The sequence below is a fragment of the Suillus clintonianus genome (genome assembly GCF_016758775.1).
Source record: "Suillus clintonianus strain FC179 chromosome Unknown DEU56scaffold_84, whole genome shotgun sequence".
Classification (NCBI taxonomy): domain Eukaryota; kingdom Fungi; phylum Basidiomycota; class Agaricomycetes; order Boletales; family Suillaceae; genus Suillus; species Suillus clintonianus.
In genome coordinates, this window is record NW_024539308.1 from 112,526 (window position 1) to 126,389 (window position 13,864).

At 49.0% G+C, this 13,864-nt stretch overlaps 5 protein-coding genes across 5 annotated transcripts; 1 reads left to right on the top strand and 4 right to left on the bottom strand.

The window, feature by feature from the left end:
• Positions 1-1,315: 1,315 nt before the first annotated feature.
• Positions 1,316-2,382, top strand: DEU56DRAFT_564681 (uncharacterized protein). The gene is made up of 2 exons (XM_041346834.1): positions 1,316-1,673; positions 1,734-2,382. The coding sequence occupies exons 1-2, from the start codon at positions 1,599-1,601 to the stop codon at positions 2,226-2,228; spliced, it is 570 nt and encodes a 189-aa protein (XP_041204710.1). The 5' UTR covers positions 1,316-1,598; the 3' UTR covers positions 2,229-2,382.
• DEU56DRAFT_564203 (uncharacterized protein) lies at positions 2,349-3,429 on the bottom strand. Its single transcript, XM_041346833.1, has 4 exons — positions 3,233-3,429; positions 3,067-3,153; positions 2,989-3,005; positions 2,349-2,925 (listed from the first exon to the last, which is right to left on the bottom strand). Exons 2-4 carry the CDS (start codon positions 3,091-3,093, stop codon positions 2,469-2,471), a joined length of 501 nt encoding a protein of 166 aa, XP_041204711.1. The 5' UTR covers positions 3,094-3,153; positions 3,233-3,429; the 3' UTR covers positions 2,349-2,468.
• Positions 3,242-6,786, bottom strand: DEU56DRAFT_564190 (STE-12 alpha). Its single transcript, XM_041346832.1, has 4 exons — positions 6,505-6,786; positions 5,686-6,454; positions 5,564-5,634; positions 3,242-5,510 (listed from the first exon to the last, which is right to left on the bottom strand). Exons 2-4 carry the CDS (start codon positions 6,394-6,396, stop codon positions 3,674-3,676), a joined length of 2,619 nt encoding a protein of 872 aa, XP_041204712.1. The 5' UTR covers positions 6,397-6,454; positions 6,505-6,786; the 3' UTR covers positions 3,242-3,673.
• Positions 6,787-9,068: 2,282 nt separating this feature from the next.
• Positions 9,069-11,146, bottom strand: DEU56DRAFT_743526 (EAP30/Vps36 family-domain-containing protein; the record flags this gene model as incomplete). Its single annotated transcript, XM_041349014.1, is given in 5 exon segments — positions 9,069-9,442; positions 9,502-10,014; positions 10,082-10,184; positions 10,201-10,969; positions 11,034-11,146. 5 exon segments carry the CDS (start codon positions 11,144-11,146, stop codon positions 9,069-9,071), a joined length of 1,872 nt encoding a protein of 623 aa, XP_041204713.1.
• Positions 11,147-12,755: 1,609 nt separating this feature from the next.
• Positions 12,756-13,725, bottom strand: DEU56DRAFT_824219 (signal recognition particle SRP9 SRP14 subunit). Its single transcript, XM_041354239.1, has 3 exons — positions 13,604-13,725; positions 13,484-13,552; positions 12,756-13,427 (listed from the first exon to the last, which is right to left on the bottom strand). Exons 1-3 carry the CDS (start codon positions 13,673-13,675, stop codon positions 13,194-13,196), a joined length of 375 nt encoding a protein of 124 aa, XP_041204714.1. The 5' UTR covers positions 13,676-13,725; the 3' UTR covers positions 12,756-13,193.
• Between the last annotated feature and the right edge of the window lie 139 nt (positions 13,726-13,864).

The window sequence follows — 13,864 nt, forward strand, 5'->3', positions numbered from 1 at the left end:
CAGATAGTAGTTGAGTTTACTAAAGCCACGGACCACTGTTGACTCAACTGAGACTCATTGACTTGCTTAGAGTAGTATAGCACCGTAATATTGATATCATTTAGTGGACCCATAGTAGCAGACGGGCACCCCGATGAGTGTGAACCCCTCTGTAAGGCCGTTGGCTTACCTGAGTTCCAACTTCCCATATTCAGCATAAATACTGTCCGAGGTAATGAAGCGTGGGCTTTCATTCTCACTGCGCCTTTATTCTATTTCCTAGATCCGGGCACAGTCTTTCCGATTTGCGAACTATCAATCATTCACTGTGCACTGTCACGTGACTGGGCCAGCTCCCGGCGGGCGTACTTGAATTCAACGTTTACCATTGGGGGCCATTACGGAGTCCTCGCTCGCTGATGAGCGCTGATGGCTTGTGAACACCGAGGGCCGGTCTCGACGAAATCATACTGCTGTCGTTGCAGGTACCCGGTGCCGGTGGGGCTTTCCGTAAGGATTGCAAGATTACTTACCTGGTGCGCTTCTGTATTCGCTCGACTGTTCTTTATGCTCGCATCCAATCATCTCAGGCTGGTGCACGATGAGCTGTCGATATCACGTCGCTGCCACTACAGGTCGTTATCAACATCCATCATTGCCGACGATATCACAGATCAGACATACTTAACCGAGTCTCACCGCACTGTTGTTCTCTTCTTGTCGAGTCTTGACACCAGATGACGGCACAATCAGGTTTTCTTTAGCTGGTGATTTTCCTCATCATGATGATCACCGGCAACATTCTCGCACTAACAGCCTTTCGGACATTTGGACACTGCGCTTGCATCGACCACCGGAGACCGGTACTTGTTTTCAACAACACTATGTTTGCTGTCATCAAGCTTCCCACAGAATTTTTAGTAGGACAAATGACCATTCCCTGCCCGACAGAATCCTCCCCCACTAATCGTGGGAGTCGGGAATAGCACCCTTGGATTGTGTACATTGGCAGTGAGTAGGTGGATAATTAATTTGCTCCTCATTTTCGTTCGATGAACTTCCGAAGTTTTGACATTGTGATTCAACAATGAAACAGCAATCCAAGTAACTGGAAGGATGTCCGAGTAAATATCATGGACAGGCAGTGGTGGGCTGTCGATTTAGACTAGACAATGCCAGGTCTCGCCGGGGTGTGTCTTAATGATGAACCCTGCCAGTGGCCTGAATCTCAGCGCTCCGTCCGCTTTCAGGGTCCCGTAATCCAACATGGCTGTATACGTATTGGGCCACGTCAGGGAATCTGTTTTTTTTTTCGACAAAGTTCAAGGATTCCTCGCTGTGCAGTGTGCATGTGCATTACCTACGAAACACCTGGAGTATTTGGCTGTCCGTCGGTTGAGACTCGAGTGTATTGCTTGTCGACGTTCATTGCAATTTGCAAGCCAAGGTCAGGGTTTGGACAGGCTTAGCGGAGCGCCGCCAGTATAGCAAGTTACCAGTATGTAACTCCGCTTGTCAACAGGCACGCAGCGAGGCTGTTCAGCTTATTGCAAGCGAACTGCAGGCGCCTATTGTCTATGTGACCTCCCGCTATCATCAACGTCCCCCCCACAAGCACCATGTCGTCTGAGCAAGGAGCATACGACCAGAACCTACTAGATAAAGCCCCCGCAGCGACGAGGGCACAGAGGCAGGTGTGCAGTACAAGACATGCGTCCCAATTCGTCGCTAACTAAAACGTGTTTGCTACATAGGAAGGTTACAACGTCGATTTACTCGATGACCGTCCTACCCGCCCCACATCTACCCAACTATTCAAACCTCCACCAATAATTGCTGGTGATACAGATGTCGAAAGCAGTTCATTGACGAGGGAAAAAGTTGTCCCTGCCACGCATCCCACCCAATCTTTCTGGCGAAGTCGCAATGGCAAAATTATCATGTTCGTTATCGCCGTTGTCGTTGTCGGTGCTGTGGTTGGTGGTGCCGTCGGTGGGACTGCTGGGAAGCTCAGCTCAAATAACAGCGCCGCCCCTCCTCAGAATGCAACCTCAGAAAGTAACTCTACAACCTCTACAACCTCAGGAAGTAAATCTGCAATCTCTGCAACCTCATCTGACACCACAGGTGGTCTAACCTCAATCGGTGTCGGCGGCGGCGGTCAATCGATTGCCACCTCTACAGCCTCTGCGTTCCCAGGTCAGCAGTCATTGGAGGTGGCGGATGTCACATATAGAAAGCGCTCATAGTTGGACGGAGGATGCAGGGGGGCGATGGGGTATATCAACTAACCAGTAATTTCTCTTGCGGATCACTTATGCATATGCTACATATGTTTGCCACCTTACCATATGAACGGTCACTATATACTTATACCAAACACGCCATTCCTCCCGTCATGCAGCTGCAGCACCTGTAATATAGCCATTGCAACTCGAGACGATATGTGCGCCAAGACATGTCAGTTTCCCGTCCAGACCCCAAACCGTTCATGAGAACCAGCCTTTAGGCTGATCCACCTCATCCTGTTTCACTTCCCCATCTCTCTGTTGCCTGATGGCCTCCAATATCGCTTTCACGCCCTCCACGTCCCCTACACTAGCACGGCCACCGATCCAGTCCACAACAACAGGCCATTTAAACACATTCGGATTTTGCTCCGCAAGACTCACGATTCCTTTCACGCTCTTCGGCTCTTCGCCCGGTCCAGGCGATGCAGGATGCGCAGATAAAAAGGTAGATAACGCAGGGGGAGCAGTCGATCTCAGCGGGGTAATGTACGAGAGAATGGTCTTCAGCTGATCGGCCGTCGGAGGTTTCGTTTCGACGACTTCTAGATCAAACTCAAGAGGGGATGCAGATTGCTTCCCAGGGGGATAAGGCGAGTCGAGGGCATTCCGCAGCAGCGCGAGGGCCTGGATTGATGGTGGCGATGACGGATGGTGACTGTATGGAAAGGATATATTCAGCTCTCATAAGGTTTCCTCACGGATGACAGATGATGCACACAAGATGGAGATTTGGGGCTATGGTTTGATTATCAGTTCAGTTTGCATAAGTTAGCTTCTGGGAAATCCGGGGACTCACCAGTGACCGCTTGAATCCAGTGAACATCTTCGGAATGTCGTATATGTACAAATTCTAGTCGACGTCGTTCGTCATCAAGAAGGTTCCCTATGTCAGCGGCGTATGTGTGTCGATAATTAGTCAGCAGTGGGTACCTTCTTCAAAATGGAGCGGCGCATAAACTCACTTGATCCATTTCGTCAAATGAGCGCATCAGCTGGGCCCCCCCAATTAAGTTCCGAGGCGTAGCTTGGTCAATTGTATTGACATATACATGGCAGAATCCCGTTAATATACAAACAAAAAAATTACGCGTAGCTCCATGCATATAGATCCTTTCCGAGCAGGACCGATGTGTCACCGAGCTCGGGGAGACTTGTAACAAGAAACAATATGTGATATGTTGATACAAGAAAATGGCAACACGTGAGGCTCGGTGTCGTAAGCGGGGAGAGAACCCAATAGTGACCTGCACAACCAAGTCCACAAGACCCGAAAACAATCACTGGTGGTATAGTATGTACTAGGTTGCGGGTGATAAATAGATTATCGATACAATTAGGGCTAGCAAGATGAACAAGATCGAATTAACACAAGAGAGGTATACTGTATTCCAACTCGAACAAGTTTAGATTGACAGCAAGCTTGATTCGTATGTGGGCTCGGAGTACGCCTGTGACAGGTCGAAGCTGGGTTCTGGGAATAGCGACATGTGATTTGAGAAGATGCCGTCAAAATTGAGGCCGCCGATGTCCAGCCCTCCTTGTAATTCTTGGCCGGTACTGAAGGAAGGCGCTGAGAATGAACGCGGCTGTGATGCCCTAAAGGCCTCACGAGACATAGCATGTGATGAAACTGCGGAATTTTCAAGAGATTCTGAGAGAGTGGATGGGCTGGAGTGACATGAACTAGGGCGTGAATGAGATGATAATGCATAGGGGTGGTAGTGGTGTCGGCTAGAACTGCTGGATGCAGAATGCGAGCGCATGAGAGATGGAGTCGCGCTTCTATGACGTCTATGAGGTCCGATCTCAGAGGGTGCTATATGGAGGGACATGTTGTCCAGGGCAAAATCCTGTCTTTGAGACGGACCTGAGAGAGACGACATGATCGGTTCCCCGTTCATCGACGGAGAATTCATGAAGGGACTGGCCCAGGTCTCCGACGACTCAACGTACCCGGCGTGGTTCCCAGTACCGCTTTGCAGAAAATAACTGTTACCGAGCCCACCATCTGAGGTGGCATCGGTATCCATAACGGGGGAGACGACACCAGACAGTGCGACTAGGCCCTCTTCGTCGCCTTGCACATCTTGGACCTGGCCTCGCAGTTCCAATACACACGTCTCCATGTCCTGTAAGCCACCCTCTGCAAAGGAGAGAGCCGCAGCAAAGGCAACGTCGCCTTCGTCTGCTTCCTCGTTTTCCATCTCATCATCGCACGGATCAGCGGAAGCTGTATCAGACCCTTCAGTCCGTGCGTGTATGCGAAGATGCTGGTTGAGGTTGTCCGATCGAGAGAACCGCTTCTTGCAACGGTCACACACAAATGGGCGTTCCATGGTGTGAGTCCGTACGTGCCTCTTTAGGTGCTCCATGCGCTTGAACAAGCGGCCACAGGAATAGAGGGGGCAAACATACACCTTCGAAGTGAGCGTCAATCCGTTGGTGGCGTGATGGCCGTCTACACCCGAAGGGAACGAAGATAATGAGGAACCCTCCGTAATAGGATGGAGATGGGATTGCGATGACGGGTGTTTGTTTGATGACCGCCCGAAGCCTGATCCGTTTGGCAGGGTGACAGAAGTCTGCCCTGAAGCGAGTTGCGGTGTATTGGACCAGATCGCGTTATCCGCTTGAATCATAGCCTTGACTCGTCTCACGCTAGGATCTTGTTCACCTCTCGCTTGGGAGGTGAACATATCGGCGGCTGTCATGCCGGAATCATCAAGTCCATAGCCAACGCCGACCTCGTATGCGTGACTGTGTGACTCTTCTGAGTCACTGAGCTTTAATGCATCGACTCTGCTGACCAGTTTTTTGCGACGTTGTTTATAGGTGGGAGAACCTTCAAAAATAGAAAGGGGCAGGTACGCCATATTGGGACCATGCAGTGCTGAGGGAAGATGCGTGACGCCTCCGCCATCAATACGACTGTTACTAAGATGCAACTCCCCCGAGTTAGAGTTGTGCATCGCCCCCGCACGTGAAACGGTTGGTGCTGATCCGTTTGTGTCACATTTCGCATTCATTTGAGAAACGTCAAAATCGTTGATGACGTCGCCATCGGCTTCCATGGTGCTCTGCGCCTTGCTGAATTGTTCATACAGGCTGCGCTGTGGCTCGTACGTAAACGAGAGGGCAGGTTCACCCATGATGACGGTAGTTGGTTCCAAGTCCATCTTCTCGCGTTTGAGATCGCGTTCGAGGGCATCAAGGAAAAGGCGATCATGAGGGACCGAGAACCTTTGGATGAAAGTGAGCCACAAATTTCAGGACAATATGGGGAGAGGACGTACCAGTAGAACACCTTTTGCTTTTTCTGAGTGCGTATGCACTGGTATTTGAAAAGAAGATCAAGAAATGGCGACTAGTGTGTACATGAGATGATGCATCATGGGAACATCCGGATAACACTAACCTTGGGTTCTTCCAAGCAAGCATCGACACCAGGCTTTAGATTTCGCAGATCGCTAAAGATACCTTCCTCGAATTTTTTCATGTTTTTGACGGGTCTTCCAAATGCCTCGAAGCGGAAAACAAGGGCTCGAACAATGTCTGTGCCGGTTATGTGGTAGCGATTATTCCACGAAACACAGGTAATATATTCCGAAGAAGGAAGGAGGAACCGGTTCATAGATGGATGTGATGAGGCTGGGTGGCCAGAGGAAGCCATGGGAAATGAATTATTTTTTGCTAAACCTGAAGGGGTCGAGGACCACCGGGAAGGAGCAGTAGCGAGAAAGAACTTGAGTTCATCCATTTGGAGGAGATTTTCTTGCTCCTGCACGGTCAAATGCCTTGTCAAATTTTTGCATGTACTTAACCCAGTAGCTGATGGGTTGAAGCGAGGGACGAATGCAGATTGAGAGTGGGCAGAGTTACGATCAGTAATGTGAGGCTGACGGGATTGGTAGGAGGCTGTTGTTCGTCGATTGCTATGCATTGTGGGGGATCCTCCTGATGTCAGAGAGATAGAATTCGTTACGCGCCGATCAGGCGCTTGCATTAGATGGGCATTGGGGTAGTCGTTCAAGAGAGAAGGAGAAGAAGATGCAGAGTTGGATGATGAACCAAACCCTGGGGCGCCTGTATCAGGTGAAGAATCAAAGGTTGGTAGATAAGGGTCCATGAGATCACTGCTTTCAGTGAAGGTGTCGTGAGGAGGTGAAAAGAGTAAGACAGACGACCTGTACGATGATGAGCGACAAAGGTTTGGGTTGAATGCAATGATACGCACTAGAGAGAAAAGCTGGAGGAGGGAGGATGGATGCGATGACCGATTAGATGAAAAGTAAGGTTGTATGTAGTTATAAAGGGAGGAGGGTGATCCATTTGCGTGTGCACCGGAAGAATTATTATATATCAAGAATGATATAAAAATACGGAGATGGGCCGGTCCTAGAAATGAAATCATATTGGATGCAATCGTTCGTTTGGGTCATCCGCCATTGGAAAGGGTCTTGACGCCGTACGGTATGCTGATGCATACCTACTTGGTCAAGATGCCGGGGTTCCAATACATGTGTTGATTACTTAATCATCCATTTTTAAATCCTTCCACAGCCTTATCCTGCCTTGGATACATGGACAACCAACCCAGCATACTCCCGGCGAATTTCTGAACTCCTCCAAGAGCGCTTTCGAACATACGTACATGGGACAAACGTTAATATGGCAGTGTTCTGAATCTTAAGATCACGAAGTTTTCCTAATTATACCGCGGAGCTATCTCGTAACCCCCGAACTAGTCGTGTTACTTTGATAAGCTCTTGAGATGCGGTGGGTCATCGACAGGCTAGGCTGATGCGGATGCGCATGGACTGATGAACCTGAACCTCCTTCATCGGATTTGATCGCATTCACAGCTAGCCGCCTTCGCGGGATGATCATCTTCATCATGCTGTGATGCGCGATCTCCCTTTCCATGTGAGTTCCCGTTGTATATGAAACAGAATAGTTAACCTACGCACATGCAATTTTTGATCCTTTAGCACCGCTAATTAATCCATAACCTACAATCCGGATACCTTCATGGGCCCCGGATTGACCCTATCAAGGCATGATTCCGACCCAAGTCTATTAGCGGTCCGATCACCTTGATCATCGCGTCATTCCGAACTCTTTCAAAAAAAGTTCTACTGTGGGCCCGCCACCATCTCTGAAGCATCTTGTGGATGCCGTGCTTCTGCATTTCACGGGACTTTTGTTCATCTACCATTGCGAAACTCTCAAGTACGAGAGAACTCTAAGTACAACAAGATGCGTGTGGCATCAAACTGACTTTGTCGAGCATAACCATTGATATCAGTGCATCACATCGAATGTGGGTGTAATGAGCAACGTACTGCCTATGCGCCACCCATTATTGTATTCAAGCCCGAGAACAGACGTTGACCCACAAAGGTGCTGAATAGAGTAAATACCGAAGTCAAGCACTTATTTCGAACTGACTTTTCGCCTCAATCCGCGGGGGCCGGCGGCAAACTGGACGAAAGATGATCATTACGCCACTGGTGATAATCATGCCGTGCCTGTTTGTTAACGAGCGTGAGTTCAGAACCGAAATTTACTCGGTAGTTACAAACCTGAAAGGAATTATCTGTCGAAATGATCTCGACGCCGCGGCAGCCATGTTTGGGCCTGAGCAGTGGGGAACCATACATATGCGGATATCACTGCAGAAATGAGTAGATCCAAATGTCGAAACTTTGGGCGCATCAATTGGGGGGGCCTCGTTTTGTTAAACTTCGTTCCGCCGGGGAGTGGAGAATGGAAATCACTACTAGTAGAAGACACCGCTTTCTGTGCACGCATACACATTTACGTTGCCCGACGAATAACAGGAGCAAAAGGAGTTATTTTCCTCAGGGATACAACTTCCCTGAAATCATCATAAGTATGGATTGCTACTGCGCACACAAAACACGTGCTGTTCTTACCTGTGAGGCTGCGTCCTGCTGCTGAGGGCTACGATCACACCTACAACGGCCCGGCTCGCCATGTCAATGAAATCCGCCAGCAAACGAGGCACTCGACTTGTTAATAGGTGTCCTCGTGGTATGAAAGCAGCGGAAAAGACACATCACCGACTCGGAATGCTAAGAGAATCTTGACCGATGTCGCCGGGATGGCTTGTAATAAGTCGCGCGTATCAAAAAATGACCAGTCGGTAATGGTGAGCCGGAAGCATAACCTTCAATTTTCAGTTCTCGTCAGAACACCGGGGCCTGTCTGCTCTGTCGAGTCCTTAGTTTACGGGATGACCATAAATTCAGGTTCAGAAATAACATACACGTAAGCTGCGAGACAATCGGTAATTTCCTAGGACAAAAAGGATCCGCTTGCCTGCCCTGCAATGCATGTCTCGCAGCAGCAGCAGTCCTGTACCGAACCAGGTGTAGTGGCCTTTTGATGTTGTTATTGTGATATTGAAGCGCCTAAATAGGTGATCGGTCGATCGATCGGGCGTTTGTTTGGTTCTAAAGCTCTTGCCAAACACGCCTGAACCGGGAAAATTCATTTCATTGATTGTGAGCCCGAAAATTGGACCAGAAGTCGAGTTCTTCGCTCGCAAATCAAGCAACGTTATCTAGGGCTTCCATTGTTAACTATTGTCAATTGTGTGCGTCGTTGGAGCTAGCGTCGCGTGCGAGTATTCTTTACCCTGAGTATCCGAGCTCCCCGAGTGTTTTCTTAGAATGGGTCCGCAGCATCTTGCCAACCAACACCCACCAACAACTCGCCTGAGGTCCTATTGAGAAATCCGTACGGCACTAGCTGCAAACTTTGAAGTAAGCATCTTCACAGCTGGCCATCCCAAACATATTCCAGAAAGAAGTTCCTCGACCACCTAACTTCTGATGCAGTCCCACTCCCGCCCCCTTTGATTGCCGATCTTTCATCATCCCGGCAAATCACACCATCAGCTTCAATAGCAGCGATCATTTCATCTGCAAGTCCGATCGTAATATTCTCTTCTTGGGCGACCTGACTTGTCGTCATCATACCAGACATGGCAAGATAGCCAACTATTCGGGCCGTGAACGAAGCGTGGGTGTATGGGGGCATGTGGAGGACGGATAAGCCTGATTTAAACACTCTGCTGCGGATAGGCGGTGTTGTGTATGCCGGAAGATGGGGAAGAACTTGAAGAAAAGTGGATGGCGGAATTAGAGCTGCGCAAAATGTGTTCAGGAGCTCACTTGGGCGGTGTCACAAAAGAAGGTTTCCTTACCTACGCCTCTCGCGCGATTCCATCCGCCCCAAACCTCATCTAGTCCAACAATCCCTCGTTCTTTCATAATTCCGACTGATTTCTGACTGGGGATATCATCCGGCGACCCTTGCAACACCCCCGCCAGTTCCCGTGCCAATTCTTCTACCCACTTTCTTTCGTCCCTGATCATGTCTAGCGTGACGGGAGCATTAGACATTTGTAAACCCAGCTGCGCAAGTGAAGAACGTATAAATTTGGCTTCTTCGGGCTCCGTTGAGGGGACAAGTGCGGTAGTTGAAAATAAACTTGGTGTTTGGGTGCCTGGGGTTGACGACGAAGAATTCGTCGAAAATGGAGAACCAAGCGTTGAAGTCGTAGTCGTAGAGCATGCAGTAAGTTTCTCGTTCAGCTCCCCCGCGAGGTGAACGAGATCCTTTGCTTTCATCATTATGCCTTCTAAGTCTTTCAGGGCATCATTTAGATCTGTTTGTGTATTCTGGGCCGAAGCTTCTACATTACGCAGGATTCCATCTTAAGAACCAGTAAACAAATACAAGTCAGTGCCGGCGGTACCAACAAATGGAGTTGTATTCCCCACCTATTCCAGAAGGACGCATGGCAACGGGTGTGGGCCCATGTTCAGGGTTTGTGACGGCGAGGCTAGAAGTCCCGCTTCTCCCGGAATGACCAATCCGTTTGCCCTAATTATTGGGATACGCGATTAGTTAGATTGTCTTGGAAGAACGGCGTGCTTGCCTCCCAAGCCTGAGATTTAATGGCACGCCTGAGCACGTTGTAAAATGGTTTGTCGCCGCCTTTGCGGAAGCTTAGTTTGATGAGGAGATTCGCAGGATCGAGGCTGTCTCCTACGGGTGATACTGGTCGAGTGGAGGGGGCGGATTTTGCCCTCATACTCCCGGCATGTTCAATAGTGGGAAGCGGCGTCGTGCATATTTCGCAGACACGCAAAGACGGGTGATTAAGAAAGGTACATGCAGGACACGCAATTTCATCGGGATCATCATTCGTTGATGGAGGAGATAGAGGCCCTGGAGAACTCGAGGAAGACAGAGAGGTGTATGGAGACTCGGGAAGGGAGGGGAGCAAGGATTTACTTTGAGATAATGGCTCCGGCGCTGTTGACCCCGCAAAAGCGCTGCGCGGCACGCCACATAGAGCACATATTCGAGCTGCGGTTGGGCTCAAACCTGGAGGGTTGCGATGGCTGCAGACTTCGCATTCCCAGCTCTCGAATACTTCTGTTTGCTGCCCGGACGTTGCGTTCAAAGGTAAGGCAGTATCGACGTCGAGGAATAAGGAGACCTTTGGTGAAGATTTGAACAAACCAGCGTAATAATTCGTCCGTATCACATGAAGTAGATCCATAGTAAAAGAATACGATGTAGGGTTCTGCGAATGAACGAAGAATAGGCGATGCGTCGAGACGTGAACAGAACCTGACTGGTAGTCAGGAGCTTTCTGTAGGCTGTTAATCGGCGGCATGAACACAGAAGCCAGTGCACCAGGTCAAAGTCAGAAAGTAAACGTACCCATCATATATGCCTACGTTATCCTGGGATGCTAGAACCTCTTCATCGTCATAGAGGAGTGCAGGGACTGGGATGGTACCATCGATTGATGCTGTGTACCGCCGAAGTGCCATGAGCAATGCAATTTGAAGTCAGAAGACCAAGTAGCGGAACAAAAACTGTTGGCGGGGATGGAGATGAAGGCATATCGGAATGAGAATACGACTATACAGCTTACCGCTCGCACTAAAGACAGAAAAGAGGTCGGTCCCCTTTATGAGCTCGATGTCCTCTCAATACGATACATTCGACTTGTACACTGCGGCGAGGGTTGGTTGCAATCCCGAACTTGTGTATTTGAGGTTTTCCCGATAGTTTGAGACGTTCGCAATGCGCATAGAACCGACGCAGATGTGCAGCGTCGAATGCTTAGTATCTGGACTCGGAAGGGTGTTGTCGATGCCAACGACAGTGCCGCAGTAACAAGACATCATTTATGTACACATATTTAAGATCAGCTGTAGTCAGCCCCAGCTGGACCAATACAGTCGCGTCGGACACTGTCGGTCCTTCAAAACATGCACTGACATGCATGTGCGACTTAGCCATCGCAATCATTGAACCCTGCACCGGCTGCACCATTCTTAGACTTTCGGGAAAGGAGACCCGTATCACTGAAGGAGGTACACGGTATGTTCTTGGCTATAAGAACTTCGCGTCGGTGACATATGTCACTTAAGTCCTGGTTCCGAACTTCGATAAGCCTCTTCTCCCGCCGGGGAGGCTGCTGTCCTGCACCTAAGTATTATCGCCTTGCGATGGTGTCTCTGGAGACTCCTGTGTTCTACTCTATCTCTTTTTGCATGTTATCTTGCGATTTTGCGCCAGCTTTATGCTTACCCGACTTTGCATCAACGCTCACGTCTCGCGTATCGGCCCTCTCGATTCCGTTCCCGCTCTTTACAGATTGTATAATCGGCCACAACCTCATCGACTACATGCCTATTTGTTCCGCATTACTTGCAAAATTGTGGCTCATCAAGTTCCAGTCTCCGTTTGTCTATTTGCACTTTGTTTCGCCTCGCCGTTCTCACTGACTGTCAATCAGTCTCAGTTTCTGATGAACAATCCGTCAGGTTCTATATCACGAAGCCCTGTCCCGTACGTCCACGACCTGAATGGCAATGTCTGCAAGTTGTCCGTTGGGTCTCAATTAGGATTCGTGTTTCTTTGGGTTAAAGCGATTTGTTTTTGTACTGGTACGTAACCTCGGGACACAGCACTTCTTCTATTAACGACAATGAGTTGGATTCACAATCATATCGGATAATTACTCTCAAGCCGGACCCTGCGAATACTCCTCTTTACTGCGCATTCACTAGCAGCTCATTAATCTGTTACACATCACTCGAGTACGATAACTCTTCTTCTTTGGGATCCAACAAGATTTGGTCTTGCAACATGCTCTCCTTATATGCCTGATACTGACATAGTGTTTCGGGGTGTCGGCGTCGTTCTTTCTCCGATCACTGTCTCTCGGAACAGTCTCCGCTGCACCGCATTTACGATCCGTCTGATCACTCATTTAGATAGACGTCTCCAGGACGGTGCATTATATGACGAATGTCTGTGACCGGGGTTTTGATATTATCCGAATATCGTTAATTAGGCTTTTATTCAGGCTATCACCTTCTACATACGTCAGTACATGCTGGCTGCACAAATCGCGGGCATTAATCAGTTACATCGCCATCGCCATCTAACACTATCAACAATTTGGTAGATCAGGGCTAGCACTGGGTACAATGCACCGTTGTTTAATTAGTAACTTACAATCTGAGCAAGCCTGTGCGAGACCGAAGCTAGACGTTGTATGCCTATCTCCATCGTTTCCATATAGATCACTTACCTATGATTGTACCTTTTGTACAAGGACAATGTAGCTTGATCAACGGATCAACGATTCAAGATCGCTCGGGCATTCACCCGATCAACAGCACATTGTCAAATAAGATCTACAAACGTTGGTCTCACTCTGATAATAACTGTGCACGTTTGTCCATCCCAGGAGGGGGAGCTACACCAAACTTTGCTATTGAACGGAGTGGCGCTTATCAGACAAAGATAGGATAGCAGGGTCATTGCGGCGGATTTACCAGAAATCGCCTAGCGCTGTTACCATTACTTTTTCTTCTTTGGCTTTTTCTTCTTAACACCTCCAGCTGCCGGACCCGCAGGTTGTGGGACTAATGGAGACGAAGAGCGTGCCTGGTCTGCGTCTTTAGTGGTATCGGGCGCACCTAAGGCGTGTGCGATTGGTGTGGGGCGTCTATTCTGCATTTTCTGCATCAACGATAGATTCAGAGCTTCGAATCGATTGAGGAATATTGAGGAGTAAGTTTTGAACTTTATGCACTGCGGAGATGTGCGAGTGAGATGTGGACTCGGACGTGGATGAGATAGCGACACACTGTTGTATCATCTGTAATCTTTAGGACGAGCTTGCCTTCTGATGATCTCCACTTCACACAGTATCGAGCCTGTGTGCAGATCATCAACATCAAACAGTGATTAATGACTCTAAGACGAACTTTGTTCGGGGAATTTGTGTAGAGATTTTCAGCTGCTTCCTGAAACTCTTGCCAGGAGGCGATGTATACCATGCTCGCATGTGTAAAACGCGCAGTGCGCACTCGAGAGTCAAGTCCATTTAGTAAGGTTTGGTCACAAGATGTCACGCTATGTCACCCATTAATGGTCACAGCTGCCTGCTGAACCGATTGTCAAAAAACACTAGTAGTCGGCGTCCGCGCGTGCCGCCTTCTGTTCGCGTCTTACCTCCGACTCGTGTC